Here is an 18349-nt window from a genome sequence, read left to right on the forward strand (position 1 = left end):
CTATTGGTTTATGACAAGACTAACGTTCCATGCAGCTCCACTACAAACGACCTCCTCTCCCTTTCCTGCAACAGTCTTAAGTGATTATATTCTGCTTTGTGGGGCATGGGGAATTGTAGCCAGAGGGGACCACGGCTGATGAAAAGAGTGATTTACCATCTCTATCTCTCCTAAAAGGCAACTGGTCTGGATAGTCAGGTAAATTTTTTTGTGTCGGAATTCCAAGCCAGAGTTAAAATCACTACAGGTTTTGTTATTTTGTGGTTAGACTCTATATGAAAAACTTGTAATCCTTGTCCTCCCCTGAAGATGCTTGTTCTTGCTCAGGTACAGTTCCATTGGCAGGGGCCGCTCACTGGCACTTTGCCCGAGTGGCTGCTCCTCCATGTGAGGTTAGGCAGCAATTGTAGGCAGGCTATTCGACGGTGGAGGTGAGCCTGATAGTGTTCTTGTGTGATATCCACCAGTCGGTAGGCCAGAGGGAGGACTCCCCTTCTCTTGTGAAACCAACTAGGTGGTGTCTCCGCTGCCAATCTCACCCTGGTTAGGGCTGAAATCATGCAGCTGTCACTCCACCTTTCCTCCCCAATGACCCCTGGTGAGATTGAGAAGTCGCTGTGCATGAATCAGAAGTGTGAACCTGCATTCTTCCTGTGCTGTCTTGAGTTTTGCTTATGGCTTTACCATATGTCACTGCCATGTGATCAGAGAAGGGCTTTTAAATTTATTTTCTGTTCTTTTCCTCTCTCCTGAATGTGTTTATTCCTTTCCTGCACTTGAGGTATTGTTCCAAAGGTGCTTGATACATCGCCAAAGTGGCCATTGTTCTGGGGTGAGTCTAGACCTTGAGCGTTAGGCTCTTTAATCATTGCGTACACTACAGCTGAATGCAGCCCTGGCCACAGTTAACATCAACACTGTCCTTATCCGATGTCCAAACAACATGCATTTTTCAAGCAGGAGTCCCTCAAGAGTGATAATTCTTCCCTTCTCTAAGTCGGGGGGTGCTGAAGTCTGGGCTGGGATCAGCGAACTCCCCACTGACCAATGATTAAACCTGGTACAGTTAAATTGTTGACTCTTCACATTTATAATGCTGGTGTTTGTGAATGTAAGATTTTCAAAGGAAGCATTACTCTTCACTTAATCTGATAAATATTTTACCTCAATCTGGCACAAAACCACATAGTCCAAGAAGACCCCACCTTCCAGCCCCAGTCTGGGCCAAGGAAGCGAAAGGCTGATCCGAGCCTGGGTGGTGGTGTGTCGTACAACTGACTTCAGTGCCTGTGGACTGGGTGGGGGGGTGCAGCGTACATCTATATAGGCTCATACAGAAGGACTGGCCATGTGGGTGAGGGATTGGAGAGAGTGCAGTAAGGATCAGTAACTTCAGAAGAGGAGGGGAGAAAGTTTGATTTTTCCTCTGCATAGTTTGATGTGAACTCTCACCCAGTAACACGAGATGGTTTTCCTGGCGAGATTGTAGCCTGCATTCCTGGGATTCCAGCTTCCGACTCATGCTCTGTACCTGGCTCTCTCCTGTTCCAGGTTACATGAAGAGACTTGATGTGGCCATTTGTTGTTTTCATCCAGGCTCTGTCACTGCCTTCCTTCAACGCACTGCTTTTTTTGTGCTTGTCAAGGTGAGGGATGATAATACTGGGGAATGGAACACTTCCACTATCAGGCAATCCGCATCCCATCAAACACTCCCAGGGTCAGGTACAGGGTTAGATACAGAGTAAAGCTCCCTCTACACTGTCCCATCAAACACTCCCAGGGCAGGTACAGGGTCAGATACAGAGTAAAGCTCCCTCTACACTGTCCCATCAATCACTCCCAGGGCAGGTACAGGGTCAGATACAGAGTAAAGCTCCCTCTACACTGTCCCATCAAACACTCCCAGGGCAGGTACAGGGTTAGATACAGAGTAAAGCTCCCTCTACACTGTCCCGTCAAACACTCCCAGGGCAGGTACAGGGTTAGATACAGAGTAAAGCTCCCTCTACACTGTCCCATCAAACACTCCCAGGGCAGGTACAACACGGGTTAGATACAGAGTAAAGCTCCCTCTACACTGTCCCATCAAACACTCCCAGGGCAGGTACAGGGTTAGATACAGAGTAAAGCTCCCTCTACACTGTCCCATCAAACACTCCCAGGGCAGGTACAGGGTTAGATACAGAGTAAAGCTCCCTCTACACTGTCCCATCAATCACTCCCAGGGCAGGTACAGGGTTAGATACAGAGTAAAGCTCCCTCTACACTGTCCCATCGAACACTCCCAGGGCAGGTACAGGGTTAGATACAGAGTAAAGCTCCCTCTACACTGTCCCATCAAACACTCCCAGGGCAGGTACAGGGTTAGATACAGAGTAAAGCTCCCTCTACACTGTCCCATCAATCACTCCCAGGGCAGGTACAGGGTTAGATACAGAGTAAAGCTCCCTCTACACTGTCCCATCAAACACTCCCAGGGCAGGTACAGGGTTAGATACAGAGTAAAGCTCCCTCTACACTGTCCCGTCAAACACTCCCAGGGCAGGTACAGGGTTAGATACAGAGTAAAGCTCCCTCTACACTGTCCCATCAAACACTCCCAGGGCAGGTACAGGGTTAGATACAGAGTAAAGCTCCCTCTACACTGTCCCATCAAACACTCCCGGGGTCAGGTACAGGGTTAGATACAGAGTAAAGCTCCCTCTACACTGTCCCATCAAACACTCCCGGGGTCAGGTACAGGGTTAGATACAGAGTAAAGCTCCCTCTACACTGTCCCATCAAACACTCCCAGGGCAGGTACAACACGGGTTAGATACAGAGTAAAGCTCCCTCTACACTGTCCCATCAAACACTCCCAGGGCAGGTACAGGGTTAGATACAGAGTAAAGCTCCCTCTACACTGTCCCATCAAACACTCCCGGGGTCAGGTACAGGGTTAGATACAGAGTAAAGCTCCCTCTACACTGTCCCATCAAACACTCCCGGGGTCAGGTACAGGGTTAGATACAGAGTAAAGCTCCCTCTACACTGTCCCATCAAACACTCCCAGGGCAGGTACAACACGGGTTAGATACAGAGTAAAGCTCCCTCTACACTGTCCCATCAAACACTCCCAGGGCAGGTACAGGGTTAGATACAGAGTAAAGCTCCCTCTACACTGTCCCATCAAACACTCCCAGGGCAGGTACAACACGGGTTAGATACAGAGTAAAGCTCCCTCTACACTGTCCCATCAAACACTCCCAGGGCAGGTACAGGGTTAGATACAGAGTAAAGCTCCCTCTACGCTGTCCCATCAAACACTCCCAGGGCAGGTACAGGGTTAGATACAGAGTAAAGCTCCCTCTACACTGTTCCACCTAGAACCTATGCTTTTTATTTTAATATTTACATGGGTTGCCCAGCAGCAGTGATAATGGTGTGAATGTTGCTCTCCTGACCTGGCACCGCAAGAGGGGAGAGAGACATACTAAATGAGCACTTTTTTATGCTGTGATTCAATATGGTTAAATCAGAAGGACTGTGTGTTGGAGTTTGGTTATTCCCCCTCCCTCCATTATCCACGCTGCTAAGTTTCTTTTTTTCAGGGAGCTCCTGGTTGTTTTCCGAGTGAAGCTCCTTTAAGCCTTTGATATAATTGTATCTTTGCCTGAATTGAGATAGTGGGCTAGCAGCAAATGTTGAAAAAAAAAAATTCTCTGTGAGGATAAAGTTTCCCTTCAGTTCCTCTGTTTTCCCAGGTGAACTGCTACCTGCCTTTGACCATTGACACTCTAAAACTCAGGTCCAGAGTGCATCTAGGGAAGAGGATCCCTTTGATATCTTGGTGATGCTGATGGAGTAAATGACCACTGGAGACAGAAGCTCTGCAGTATTGCCCAGATAGCACAGATTTTGAATGGCTTTCTGGAAATGTCTTAAACATAACCCAGACACCAAAATTAGTTTTTTCAAATAGTTTTCCCACCTACTTCATGTTGTCGAGCTTGGCTTAATTTGTAGCGCTCTTGCTTCTAAGTCAGATAATTATGCATTATAGCTCTGCTCCAAGACTTAAGCCCATACTCTGGGCTGACACTTTAGTGTAGTATTGAGGAGGTTCTGCATTGTCACAGGTGCTGTCCATCAAACCAAGGACACGTCTGTTTGCTCGGGAGTTACTGAGCTTGTTTGCTCTGATAGCTCTAGTCTCAAAAAAAACCAGGGAGTTCTGGAGTCCTGGCCCACGTTCCTCCCTCATCCAATATTACCAAAAACAAATCAACTGGTCATTCAACAACTTGCACTTATACAGGGCCTTTAATATACTAATGTACAAAAAAGAGAGGACTTGGTGGGGAATTTCAGAAGTAACCAAAGGCTTGGTTAAAGAGATGAGTTTTCAAGAGACTTTTAAAAGGAGAAAAGGAAGTAGAAAGATGGAGGGATTGACAGTGTGAACAGAGATAGCTGAAGGCATTGTTAATAATAGTACATCAGTGAGGGGGGGAAGCACAGATGGCAGAGGACCAGGTGCCACATGAAGAGACGGAAGGGTAAAGAAGGTTGCAGAGGTAAGTTTGAGCAAGGCCATGAGGAATCTATACATGAACAAGAAGACTTTAAATTTGCTGCATGTGGACTTCCCTGGATGATATAAATACAAATCCTTCTTTCATTTATATGGCACCTTTAAAAACACCCATGGTGCTTCGTCTTACAGCTACAACATCAACAACTTGCATTTATATACAGCCTTTAACATACAGGAATGTCCCATGGTGTTTTATGGGAGTTATGAGAGTTGCAGCATGGAATGCTTTGCCATGGGGAGGGGGGCAGAGACCATTGCATCTTTCAAGGGAAAATTGGGTACATATTTGAAGCAGAGGAAGACACTTTAGGAAGGATGTCAAGGCCTAGGTGAAGGGTGCAGAGGAGATTTACTAGAATGGTCCCAGGGATGAGGGACTTCAGTGATGTGGAGAGACTGGAGAAGCTGGGACTGTTCTACTTGGACCAGAGGAGGTTAAGGGGAGATTTAATAGAGGTGTTCAAAATAATGAGGGGTTTCCATAGAGTCAATGGGGAGAAACTGTTTCCAGTGGCAGGAGGGCCTGGAACCAGAGGACACAAATCATAGAATGATACAGCACAGAAGGAGGCCATTCAGCCCATCGTGCTTGTGCCAGTTCTTTGAAAGAGCGATCCAATTAATCCCACTCCCCTGCCCTTTTCCTAATAGGGGATTCAATAGTAACTTTCAAAAGGGAATTGGATATATACTTGAAAAGGAAAAGAATTGTGGGGTGACAGGGAAAGAGCAGGAGGGAGTGGGGGACTAATTGGATCGGTAGCTCTTTCAAAGAACAGGCACAGTGGGCCGAATGGCCTCCCGAATGATACAGGGGTTATGGGGAGGGAGCTGGGCGGTGGGATTTGTTTGAGTTTGCTTTATTAAAGAGCTGACACACACACACAAACAAACTTGCACCTGTGATGTAAAGATCATAGATCATAGAATTTTACAGCACAGGAGGCCATTCAGCCCATCGTGCCTGTGCCGATTCTTTGAGCTATCCAATTAGTCTCAATACCCTGTTCTTAACCTACAGCCTTGTAAATTTTTGTTTTTCAAGTATTTCTCCAATTCCCTTTTGAAAGTTGCTACTGAATCTGCTTCCACCTTTCAGGCAACATATTCCAGATCATCACAACTCACTGCGTAAAAAAACATTCTCCTCATCTCACCTCTGGTTCTTTTGCCAATTATCTTAAATCTGTGTCCTCTGACCACTTCTACTAAATGTCCCCTTAACCGTCTCTGCTCTAAGGAGAACAATCCCAGCTTCTCCAGTCGCCACAAAGATATGGAATGCTTTGCAAGGGGTGGTTTTTGGGACAGGGGAATAGAAACAGAAAATGCTGGAAAATCTCAGCAGGTGAGGCAGCATCTGTGGAGAAAGAAACAGGGTTAATGTTTCAGGTTGAAGACCTTTTGTCAGAACTGGAAGATGTTAAAGAGTTAAAGTTTTTAAGCAAGTACAGAGCCAGGGGAGGGAGAGAGGGGAGGAAAGAACAAAAGGGAAGGTCTGTGATAGGTTGCAGGACAGGAGTGATTAAATGACAAATGATGATGGTGCAAGGCAAGGAAGTTGGTAATGGGACAAGTAAAGAAACAAAAGATCAGTCTAGAGTAACTGTAAATGGCAAAAGCAGAACCATTACCAGCACTCGCTGTCCGAAAAAAAAGGGGGCAGTGGGTTTGGTGTGAAGTTATTGAAATCAGTATTGAGTCCGGAAGGTTGTAAAATGCCTAAATGAAAGATGAGGTGCTGTTCCTCGAGCTTACGTTGAGCTTCATTGGAACAGTGTAAGAGGCCGAGGACAGAGAGGCCAGAGTGGGAGTGGGACGGGGAATTAAAATGGCAAGCGATGGGAAGCTCAGATTCATGCTTGCGGACAGAGTGGAGGTGTTCAGCTAAGCGATCACCCAGTCTGCGTTTGGTCTCCCCAGTGTAGAGGAGACCGCGTCGTGAGCAGCGAGTTTTTTTTTATTCGTTCACGGGATGTGGGCGTCGCTGGCGAGGCCGGCATTTATTGCCCATTCCTAATTGCCCGTGAGAAGGTGGTGGTGAGCCACCTTCTTGAACCGCTGCAGTCCGTGTGGTGAAGGTTCTCCCACAGTGCTGTTAGGAAGGGAGTTCCAGGATTTTGACCCAGCGACGATGAAGGAACGGCGATATATTTCCAAGTCGGGATGGTGTGTGACTCGGAGGGGAACGTACAGGTGGTGTTATTCCCATGTGCCTGCTGCCCTTGTCCTTCTAATATAAGCAATCTTACAACACCAGGTTATTGTCCAACAGTTTTATTTGAAAATCACAAGCTTTCGGAACTTACCTCCTTCGGTCAGGTGAGTGAGGTCTGACTATTGCTCCATTTCCTTCCCCCCCCCCTCACTCACCTGACGAAGGAGGTAAGCTCCGAAAGCTTGTGATTTTCAAATAAAACTGTTGGACTATAACCTGGTGTTGTAAGATTGCTTACATTTATCCACCCCAGTCCATCACCGGCATCTCCACATCTTGTCCTTCTCGGTGGTAGAGGTCGCGGGTTTGGGAGGTGCTGTCGAAGAAGCCTTGGCGAGTTGCTGCATTGAATCCTGTGGATGGTACACACTGCGGCCACGGTGCGCCGGTGGGTGGTGAAGGGAGTGAATGTTCAGGGTGGTGGATGGGGTGCCGATCAAGCGGGCTGCTTTGTCCTGGATGGTGTCGAGCTTCTTGAGCGTTGTTGGAGCTGTTTTCCCCGGGGGTTAGAAGCTCCAGAGACGCTTTAAAGAGATCTCCTGATGCCACCACCCAGGCTTAAAAGTTTTGAACTGAGGGAAAAAGTTGCGAGCAACTTTATCAAACTTTTGTCCCAGAGCGCCCCCTGCTGGTGCTTGCTGCTCCCTGCAGCTCCTCAGGGGCGGGGCTTGTGGCGAGGAAGGTGGGGGGGGGGGGGTCTGACTATTGCTCCATTTCCCTCCCCCCCCCCCAACCCCCTCTCTCTCTCTCCCCTCCCCCCCTCCGGGCAAGGCGTGGCCGCGGACTCCACCCGCGACGCAACCAAAACTGATCACAAACCGGAAGTCCCGCCCCCTCACCCCCCACAACCACCGCGATTGGCGGGCCGGCGGCCGGGCCGCCTCCCGATTGGCTGAAAGCCCGCGTCCATCACATAAAAACCCGCCCACCCCCCCCCCGATCAAGTTAGGTTGAGAGGCGGCGCACTCGAAAGGAGAAAATAATTCTTTATAAATTATCAGACTAATATATAAATCTATAAGATAGAAACTGGTTCGGAACGCAGGTAAAAGTTTCATATCTATTTCAGCGTGTGTTTTTTTTTTCTTAAGACATTTTCAAAAAAAAAAATAGTACCTGGGTTTGCTTGCTTGCTTCTGTGTGTGTGTGTGTGTTTTTTGACCGGGAAAGGTGGCGTTCGATGAGAAAGCGAATGTTGTCAGGAAATCGAGTTGTTAAAAAAAACATTATTTTCACACACGCAGAGAGGAGGAATGAAAATGCGAGCCGCCGCGGTGGGCGCCGAGCCCGGCTGTGAGGAGCGGGGAGCGGGAGCGCGCGGGCGGGCGGGCGGTTGGCGGTTGGGATTCGAACCAGCCCCGGCGTTCGAAAATGTCCGCTCGGGATTCCAATCCGTTAACGTTCAAACTCCTTCGAGGGGCTTTTTAAAAATATTTTTTTTCTCTCTCTCTCTGATTTTATAAACTATTTCTCTCATAAATCTCTTTTTTTTTTAATATTGAACAAAATAATTAACCCCCCCCCCCCCAAAAAATTGTGAAAAAAAAGAAAATTGTGTTGTTGTTGTTGTCGTCGTCGTCTAGCCGGTTTTAAACCAAACTCGAGCGTGAGGCGGGGATTTAATATAATTTAGTTTTTTTTTTTGTTTGGGATCGTTTTATCTTTTAGAACGTTTTTAAGGTAAGTTTTGTTTTTTAAATTTTGAAGAAAAAGTTTTTTTGTGACTGGAATTTCTCCCCCCTCCCCCTTTTCTATTTGATGCGTTGTATTTATTCACTTTGAATGGGTTTTTCTTTTGTTTCCTTTTTTGTTTAAATGGTTTATGTCTTTTTTTATTTTGGTTGTTTTGTTTGAAGAAATCTTTTTTTTGGGTAAAAAGAGGGGCAAGGCCGCACTTCCGCATAGGCCTCGCGCGGCCACTTCCGGTGGGGCCCCGCGCGTCACTTCCCGCCCAACCCGGAACTCCGGAGCCGCACAAAGTCGGCGAAGTGAACTTTTTACTCCCCTCACCCTCCTCCTCCTCCTCCTCCTCCCTCCCCTCTCACTCTTCCCCACTCCCTGGAGGTGCTGGAGTGCGGTAGCCCTCTCCCTCTCCCTGTCTGCGAGAGCCCAGACGGTAAGTGTCTGTGTGCGGTTTATTCGACTACATTTCCCGCCCTCGCCCAGGAGGCAATGGATTACGATCAGGAGCAGGAAACGTGGCTAATTTCCACGGAGAGGGAGGGAGGGCGGGCACTGAGGCCAATTGTGCCAGCTCGACACGGATGGGACCAGGGACCTCCCTAAATGTCCCATTTACTCACTGACCATCTTAATCCTCTCTCATGCTCTCAATGTGACTTTTAACTTACTAACACTGCTGCTGTTAAAGCTTGAAACACAGTGCGTCGCTGCGTAGTTTCAATCTGCAGCTGCTTGTACGAGCGGCGCCCTGCGCTTTGCTATAGCGTCCACCTGGAAATATATCGGCCGTTCCTTCGTCGTCGCTGGGTCCAAATCCTGGAACTCCCTCCCTAACGGCACTGTGGGAGAACCTTCACCACACGGACTGCAGCGGTTCAAGAAGGCGGCTCACCACCACCTTCTCAAGGGGCAATTAGGGATGGGCAATAAATGCCGGCCTCGCCGACGATGCCCACATCCCATGAACGAATAATAAAAAAAGTCACTCCCCGTCTCCCTCTCTCTGTTCCAGCGCAGCCATGGCAGCGATCCGTAAGAAGCTGGTGATAGTCGGTGACGGGGCCTGCGGGAAGACGTGTCTCCTGATCGTCTTCAGCAAGGATCAGTTCCCAGAGGTTTACGTCCCTACTGTGTTCGAAAACTACGTGGCGGACATTGAAGTGGACGGAAAGCAGGTGCGTAAGGAGGGGCTTGCATTGTTATATCGTCCTCGCTGAGTCCCAAAGCCCTTCACACACCAGGAAGTGCTTTTGAAGTGAGGTTATGGTTTGTTGTGTCGGCCGTGGCTCAGTGGGTAGCACTCTTGCCTCTGACTCAGAAGGTCATGGGTTCGAGCCCCACTCCAGAGACATTCCCGGAACTGGTACAGCTCTGGGCCGCAGTACTGGCGGGGACGGGCCTGTCCCTGGATATCTCTGGGCCGCAGTACTGGTGGGGACGGGCCTGTCCCTGGATATCTCTGGGCCCCAGTACTGGCGGGGACGGGCCTGTCCCCGGATATCTCTGGGCCGCAGTACTGGCGGGGATGGGCCTGTCCCCGGATATCTCTGGGCCGCAGTACTGGCGGGGACGGGCCTGTCCCCGGATATCTCTGGGCCGCAGTACTGGCGGGGACGGGCCTGTCCCCGGATATCTCTGGGCCCCAGTACTGGCGGGGACGGGCCTGTCCCCGGATATCTCTGGGCCGCAGTACTGGCGGGGACGGGCCTGTCCCCGGATATCTCTGGGCCGCAGTACTGGCGGGGACGGGCCTGTCCCCGGATATCTCTGGGCCGCAGTGCTGGCGGGGACGGGCCTGTCCCCGGATATCTCTGGGCCGCAGTACTGGCGGGGACGGGCCTGTCCCCGGATATCTCTGGGCCGCAGTACTGGCGGGGACGGGCCTGTCCCCGGATATCTCTGGGCCGCAGTACTGGCGGGGACGGGCCTGTCCCCGGATATCTCTGGGCCGCAGTACTGGCGGGGACAGGCCCGGGGTAATAATTAATTGCCCCCACAGGGCAGTGATTCAGTGGGAACCAGTGATATAAACAATCTTGTGCCCTTGCAGTCAGCTGTAGCGTGTGTCCGCTCCCTCCCATCCCTTGCCTGAAATTGCTTCATTGGTGAAGAGCCCCTGTTGGTGGTGACCGGGGCGCTACCCCTGTACTCGGAGAAGGATATTGGTTCCCACACTTGATCGCTGTTCAGTGGCTGTTTGGTGTGGGCCGCATTGGGCAATTCTTTGCTATTTAGAAGAGCACCTGAGGAGCCCAGACACCCCTTGTATGGCCTGGTCCGATTGGAGGAGTGCGGGGTGGGAACACCAGTTCCACCTGCTGCTTCACGGAGCTTATCAGAAGATGAGACATTCCTGGCTGCAGTGTGGATTAGGTCGGGAGTATAGTGGGGTCTCTAATGCATGCCGGTAAATGTTTTTCAGGTGGAATTGGCACTCTGGGACACGGCTGGCCAGGAGGACTACGACCGGCTGAGACCCCTCTCCTACCCCGACACAGACGTTATTTTAATGTGCTTTTCTATTGACAGCCCAGACAGTTTAGGTAAGAGTTTGTTTTTGTTAATTCCCTTCTCCTAGGCTTGAATACAGAAGATTTAAGGGGTATTGTAACTGAGGTCCTTTTTTTAAGATGATTAACAGCTTTGATGGAGAGAAATTATTTCCTTTAGCGGGAGAGTCCAGAACAAGGGGGAATAATAAAATTAGAGCTAGGCCGTTCAGGGGTGATGTCAGGAAGCACTTCTTCACACAAAGGGGAGTGGGAATCTGGAACACCCCCCCCCCCCCCCCCCCCCAAATGCTGTTGAGGCTGGGGGTCAATTGGAAATTTCAAAACTGAGATTGATTTTTTTTTTTGTTAGGCAAGGGTATTCAGGGTTATGGAACCAAGGTGGGTAAATGGAGTTAAGATACAGATCAGCCATGAACTAATTGAATGGTGGAACAGGCTCGAGGGGCTGAATGGCTGCCTCCTGTTCCTATGTTTCCATTAACTGAACTGAAAGACAGACTACAGTGCTCTTCACGCATAATGGCCATGGGATCATTTTGACCCACCTGAGGGAGCAGAAGGGGCCTTGGTTTAACGTCTCATCTGAAAGACAGCAGCACCAACAGTGCAGCGCTCCCTCAGTACTGCGTTGGAGTGTGGGGCTAGATTTCCTGCGCTGGTCCTTGGAGTGGGAATTAACCCACGGCCTTCTGACTCGGTCAAGAGTGCTATCAACGGAGTAACACGTCAAATGACTGGCTGGTTGGGCACTTTGTTTGAAAACCTCTGTCCTAGGTGGTTGTTTTTATTAATTTGTTCTCTGGGTGTGGCAGATATTCATTGCCCATCCATGAGGGCACTGAGTGTGAGACTGGAGTCACGTGCAGGCTGGGCAGGGATGGCAGGTTCCCTTTCTTGAAGGGCATTAGTGAACCGGTTAGATTTTTTTTTAGGACTGTCCGACAACAGCTTTCATGTTCGTTTTTTTTTTCTCTTTTTATTTTTCCCTCACATTACCAGATTTATGGAATTCACTTTCGCAACTTGCTCTGGTGAGATTTGAACTCTCCTCGCTCCGGGCTACTAGCCTGCTACCATAACCACTAGGCTACCGTGCCCAATGAGTGTTTATAGGATTGTTCGACCATATAGAGCAGAAAATGTGGCAGGATCCGAGGACCTAACCTATCATTTGTACGGCACTGAGTTTATTAGTTGTGCTGTTTTTGGACTAAATTATGTTTGTTTTTAATAGATATATCCATTTATAAAAATCATAGGCACTTTTTCTAATTTCTTTTACTCACATTTATAATGGAAACTTCCTATGTAAACATCACGCTGTGATTACACTCTCCCACCAGTGGTGGTGCTGTAGGGCCTCAGTCTTGCATGTCCCTTTGCTCCAATCAACTCTACTTCTCCGCTTTCCAAATTGCCCTACGTTTTGCAATTATAACTATCAATAAAAATCAAAACAAAGTATTATTAAAAACTGTGTCTTTTAAAATGGGGACTGGTGGTTTAAATTGGTGTTTTTGTCTCTTTTTTGACAGAAAATATCCCTGAGAAGTGGACCCCTGAGGTGAAGCACTTTTGCCCCAACATTCCCATCATCCTGGTGGGGAACAAGAAGGATCTGAGGAGCGATGAACACACACGACGGGAGCTGGCCAAAATGAAACAGGTACGGCGATGAGTCCCAGTCAACATTTATTTTGCCACCCTCCCCACTGGAATTCTAACTCTCGGTGCCCTCCATTGTCCTGGTGAATCCAGACTATTTAATCTCCTCCCACACCCCCTATCACACACTGTACCCACCCATTTAATCTCCCCCACACCCCCTGTACACTCTCCCCTATCACACTCTCCCCACCCATTTAATCTCCCCCCACACCCCCTGTACACTCTCCCCATCACAGACTCTCCCCACCCATTTAATCTCCCCCCACACCCCCTGTACACTCTCCCCATCACAGACTCTCCCCACCCATTTAATCTCCCCCACACCCCCTGTACACTCTCCCCATCACAGACTGTCCCCACCCATTTAATCTCCCCCCACACCCCCTGTACACTCTCCCCATCACAGACTGTCCCCACCCATTTAATCTCCCCCCACACCCCCTGTACACTCTCCCCTATCACAGACTCTCCCCACCCATTTAATCTCCCCCACACCCCCTGTGTACACTCCCCTATCACACACTCGCCCCACCCATTTAATCTCCCCCACACCCCCTGTACACTCTCCCCTATCACAGACTCTCCCCACCCATTTAATCTCCCCCACACCCCCTGTGTACACTCCCCTATCACACACTCGCCCCACCCATTTAATCTCCCCCACACCCCCTGTACACTCTCCCCATCACAGACTCTCCCCACCCATTTAATCTCCCCCACACCCCCTGTGTACACTCCCCGATCACACACTCGCCCCACCCATTTAATCTCCCCCACACCCCCTGTACACTCTCCCCATCACAGACTCTCCCCACCCATTTAATCTCCCCCACACCCCCTGTGTACACTCCCCTATCACACACTCTCCCCACCCATTTAATCTCCCCCACACCCCCTGTGTACACTCCCCTATCACACACTCGCCCCAGCCATTTAATCTCCTCCCACACCCCCTGTACACTCTCCCCATCACAGACTCTCCCCACCCATTTAATCTCCCCCACACCCCCTGTACACTCTCCCCCATCACAGACTCTCCCCACCCATTTAATCTCCCCCCACACCCCCTGTACACTCTCCCCATCACAGACTCTCCCCACCCATTTAATCTCCCCCCACACCCCCTGTACACTCTCCCCATCACAGACTCTCCCCACCCATTTAATCTCCCCCACACCCCCTGTACACTCTCCCCTATCACACTCCCCACCCATTTAATCTCCCCCACACCCCCTGTACACTCTCCCCTATCACACTCCCCACCCATTTAATCTCCCCCCACACCCCCTGTACACACTCCCCATCACACACTCTCCCTACCCATTTAATCTCCCCCCACACCCCCTATGCACACTCCCCTATCACACTCTCCCGACCCATTTAATCTCCCCCCACACCCCCTGTACACTCTCCCCTATCACACTCTCCCGACCCATTTAATCTCCCCCACACCCCCTGTACACTCTCCCCTATCACACACTCGCCCCACCCATTTAATGTTGTGCAGATCTGTGTTTGTTTCCTGGTCCATTTGTCCCTCTGCCCTCTAACTCTGCTTCAACAGTAGTGGTTACAGACAGCCTCCGGTGCCTGTCGAATGTGTTGGGGAAGGGGGGGAAGTCGGCAGGTGGTTCCTGCCTCTGAACACTATCCAGTGACTCCTGCTGGACAGCGTGGGAGATGGCTGAGGACATGGCCGCCCTCGGCAGTGATGCCCCTCGTGGTCGAGGATCGGTGCTTGGGTGTGGTGCCTTAGGGTGTCGGTGGATCTGTACCCCGGTGAGAGTCAGCACCTCTGTCGGGGGGGCGAAAAGAGTTGTTGGGAGAGAAACCAAACCACATGGTGATGTTTGTTGGCACTCACGTTCGTTCCCGCCCGCTCGCAGGAACCAGTGAAACCCGATGAGGCGAAGGAGATGGGCAGCCGCATCAATGCCTTTGGCTACTTGGAGTGCTCGGCCAAGACGAAAGACGGGGTGCGCGAGGTTTTCGAGCTGGCGACGCGTGCCGCCCTGCAGGCCAAGAAGTCCAAGAGCAAGAGCCCGTGCCTCCTGTTATAAGAGGAAGGAGGAGAGAGAAAGGTGCACCAGCCTCCACCCCCTCCTTTTTTTACCCCCCCCCCCCCTCCCTGGATCCCCATCTCAGCTACATTATCGGATTTACAATATTCACAGACATATGGATCGTTGCCTGACCCTGCTCTCGTCGCAATCCTACGTTATGGAATCAATTTATTATTATTTTGTCTGTCAAATTCTGGAAGGAAATTTACACTTTTTTTGTTGCATCGTTTCGTCCGAGCCAAACAGCCAGTCAGTACGACTTGGCTCGCCGCTGTGGGAAATCTCGCCGCAGTCCAGCCTCTCGCCAGCTCTGCCGCCTGCGCTGACCCCAGACTGGGGACCTGGGTCCCTTGGAAGCCGGTGCTGCGCGCCGCAGCCCGCAGCTGATCGACCGGGTGCTGTCGTGCCAGGCTGGGTTTCTCTGTACCATTGCCAAGAGAGTTCCCATCGCCGAGCGTTTCCTGGTTCCCCGGATCAGTGTGCGGCTGGAATTCTGGATTACGTCCTGTCGAATTACCGATCTCTTGACTAGTTGGCGCCTGACACCGCTGTTATCTTGTGTGTGCATGTTTTTCTGTGTTTCTGATATTTGCGTCATAGGACTCCCCCACCCCCCCCCTGCCAGTTGGCGGTGAGTGTGTTTCCTCTGCCAGCGACCTCCTCTCCCCTGTAGAGTGGGGCTTTATTGTGAATTTGACCTGTGCTCTACCTGCCCTGGGAGTGTTTGATGGGGCAGTGTAGAGGGAGCTTTACTCTGTATCTGACCCGTGCTGTACCTGCCCTGGGAGTGTTTGATGGGACAGTGTAGAGGGAGCTTTACTCTGTATCTAACCCGTGCTGTACTTTACCTTGCTGAAAGTGAGTAGCGAGTTACGGTTTGGAAATTAAGAAGGCTGCAGCAGTTTATTAATGTTAATTAACTGGAATGTGATGCTGATTGGGTCGGACTGGAAGAGGGGTGGGGCTGTCTACCTGAATTGGGAATATTTTGGGGGGGGTGGGAGGGAAAGAGGAAAAATATAACTCTGGTCTCGAATCCCTTGGGAGGCCTGTTCTGGTTGAGATGTGGAGGGAAACGATTCTTCACCTGTCAACTGTGCATTGGCCGTACAACCTGTACATATAAAGTCACAGGCTGGTATCATGGGGGGAGGATATAACATTTTTGATATCCATTTACAAATGTAAAATTTCTAAAAACTCGTGAGTTCTATGTCTTCCTCTATTTCAAGGTTTCTCCACTGATATAAAACGGTTTTCTGATTGACCCCAGCTCACGGTAAAAGCCCCTGACTGGGCGTTTGTGTACCTGTGTGCTCTGTTTGCTTTCTGCTTACTCGTAACATTAGTCACTGAACTTTTTTATCTGGTCATACCTTTTTTTTAAAAAAAAAATCATCTCCCTTGTCATTCCCTTGGGGTGGCAGCCATTTTGAGGAGTGTGGCACTGTTTGCAGCCTTTTTAAGGTCTCCACAGCCAAGCTCATGACACCCCCTGCGGTTGAATACCCCCGGAGCTTTCTCCGCCTAGCTCGCTCGGGCGAGGTGTTTTCTGAAGATTCCTTTACTGCTCGTTCTCTCGCTGGCAGTAACTAAATCGTTGTGTACGAGGTGAGCTGCCGATCTTTCCTCCATACGTTTATACTCGCAACCATTTGTTACTAAACTGTAATTTATTCATTTAATAAAAAATCCCTTTGGAGTATCTTTGTAAATTTCAGCAAGAGAACAGTTCTCGTTTGTATTACTACATGAAGAATGAAACCGATTACAGTTTAAAAATAAAATCAATTATAAATCGCTTTCTTTACCTTCGTGCTGGTGTCTCCGTCTTTGGTGTTGTGGGCGTGAAGATTCATTTGTGGTCGCACTCTCTCCTCTGAATCAGAAGGTCGTGTGTTCGAGCCCATAATCCAGGCCGACGCTCCCAGTACCGAGCAAGGGTCGGAAGTGCCGTCTTTGGGATGAGATGTTAAACCGAGGCCCCCACCTACCACCTCGGCAGGTTTGGTGTGTGCTTCGAAGGCGAACAGTACTTTTGAGTAGATACCTCGAGCAGCAAGCTGGTCTGCCCTGGGACGGTCAGAGGTCGAACTGTCTCAGTCTGGTTCCACTCAGCCTGTGATTGTGCCTGGAGGTTGGAGACCAAGAGGGGAAAGAGGGCGCTTCCCTATCGAATGTGCCTGACTGAAGTGTTTCCAAACTAATGGAGGGAAAAATACCTTTCATAACAGTATGTGGCAGTGGGTGACTGCTCCTCCTCTGTGGTGCTGAGCCACATGGACTGGGATGGTCCCAGGATCCATTTCCCCAGTCTGTACCGAGTGGGGTGGTGTTAGGAGCAGGCCATTCAGCCCCTCAAACCGACTCCCATCATTCGATTTTAGATCACGGGTGATCTACCCACCTTGATACCCTTAGCCAACAAAAATCTATTGATCTCAGTCTTGAAAGCTTCAATTGATCCGCAGCCTTTTAAGGGGAGAGTTCCAGCTTTCCACGACTCTGATTTTACACCTGAACGGCCTAGCTCTAATTTTAAAGACTGTGCTTCCTTCTTGAACCCCCTCCCCACTTTGTCTAGGGGCTTCTACATGGCATCCCTGCGGACGCGTTCTACCTTGGACCTCCAGATAAAGTGGAAGATAGCTCGTGACGGCGGAACCGTGGGGAATGGGCCTGACCTTGGCCACGTAGAGCAACGCCACGAGTACCTCACACGTTATCACCAGGTCCCTGCTGCTTATAGAGAGGGGCTGCCCCATTCACGTAAGTCAATGGGAATCAGGGGGAAAACTGTCCAGTGGCTGGAGTCATACCTAGCACAAAGGAAGATGGTAGTGGTTTTTGGAGGCCAATCATCTCAGCCCCAGGACATTGCTGCAGGAGTTCCTCAAGGCAGTGTCCCAGGCCCAACCATCTTCAGCTGCTTCATCAGTGACCTTCCCTCCACCATAAGGTCAGAAATAGGGATGTTCGCTGATGATTGCACAGTGTTCAGTTCCATTCGCAACCCCTCAGATAATGAAGCAGTCCGTGCCCGCATGCAGCAAGACCTGGACAACATCCAGGCTTGGGCTGATAAGTGGCAAGTAACATTGGTGCCAGACAAGTGCCAGGCAATGACCATCTCCAACAAGAGAGAGTCTAACCACCTCCCCATGACATTCAATGGCATTACCATCGCCGAATCCCCCACCATCAACATCCTGGGGGTCACCATTGACCAGAAACTTAACTAGACCAGCCATATAACTACTGTGGCGACAAGAGCAGGTCAGAGGCGGGTATTCTGCAGCGAGTGACTCACCTCCTGACTTCCCAAAGCCTTTCCACCATCTACGAGGCACAAGTCAGGAGTGTGATGGAATACTCTCCACTTGCCTGGATGAGTGCAGCTCCAATAACACTCAAGAAGCTTGACACCATCCAGGACAAAGCAGCCTGCTTGATTGGCACCCCATCAACCACCCTAAACATTCATTCCACTTCACCACCGACGCACCGTGGCTGCAGTGTACACCATCCACAGGATGCACTGCAGCAACTCGCCAAGGCATCTTCGACAGCACCTCCCAAACCCGTGACCTCTACCACCTAGAAGAACAAGGGCAGCAGGCACATG

At 50.1% G+C, this 18349-nt stretch overlaps 1 protein-coding gene across 2 annotated transcripts; it reads left to right on the forward strand.

Annotated features, from left to right (window-relative positions):
- Positions 1-7731: 7731 nt before the first annotated feature.
- LOC137306780 (ras-like GTP-binding protein O-RHO) lies at positions 7732-16534 on the forward strand. Of its 2 annotated transcripts, none has more exons than XM_067976157.1 (5): positions 7732-7842; positions 9493-9655; positions 10903-11023; positions 12529-12659; positions 14548-16534. In XM_067976157.1, exons 2-5 carry the CDS (start codon positions 9500-9502, stop codon positions 14719-14721), a joined length of 582 nt encoding a protein of 193 aa, XP_067832258.1. In that variant the 5' UTR covers positions 7732-7842; positions 9493-9499; the 3' UTR covers positions 14722-16534. The 2 variants fall into 2 exon arrangements, with proteins under 2 accessions (XP_067832258.1, XP_067832259.1); XM_067976158.1 differs by having other exon boundaries at positions 9498-9655.
- The last annotated feature ends 1815 nt before the right edge of the window (positions 16535-18349 follow it).

Source organism: Heptranchias perlo, chromosome 45 (assembly GCF_035084215.1).
Source record: "Heptranchias perlo isolate sHepPer1 chromosome 45, sHepPer1.hap1, whole genome shotgun sequence".
Lineage (NCBI taxonomy): Eukaryota > Metazoa > Chordata > Chondrichthyes > Hexanchiformes > Hexanchidae > Heptranchias > Heptranchias perlo.

Excerpts from the sequence above, each read along its gene's own strand:
- LOC137306780 (XM_067976157.1), top strand. The coding sequence starts at position 9,500 with ATGGCAGCGATCCGTAAGAAGCTGGTGATAGTCGGTGACGGGGCCTGC. Across the intron at positions 11,024-12,528 it reads TGACAGCCCAGACAGTTTAG|AAAATATCCCTGAGAAGTGG; the intron begins GTAAGAGTTTGT and ends CTTTTTTGACAG. Across the intron at positions 12,660-14,547 it reads AGCTGGCCAAAATGAAACAG|GAACCAGTGAAACCCGATGA; the intron begins GTACGGCGATGA and ends GCCCGCTCGCAG.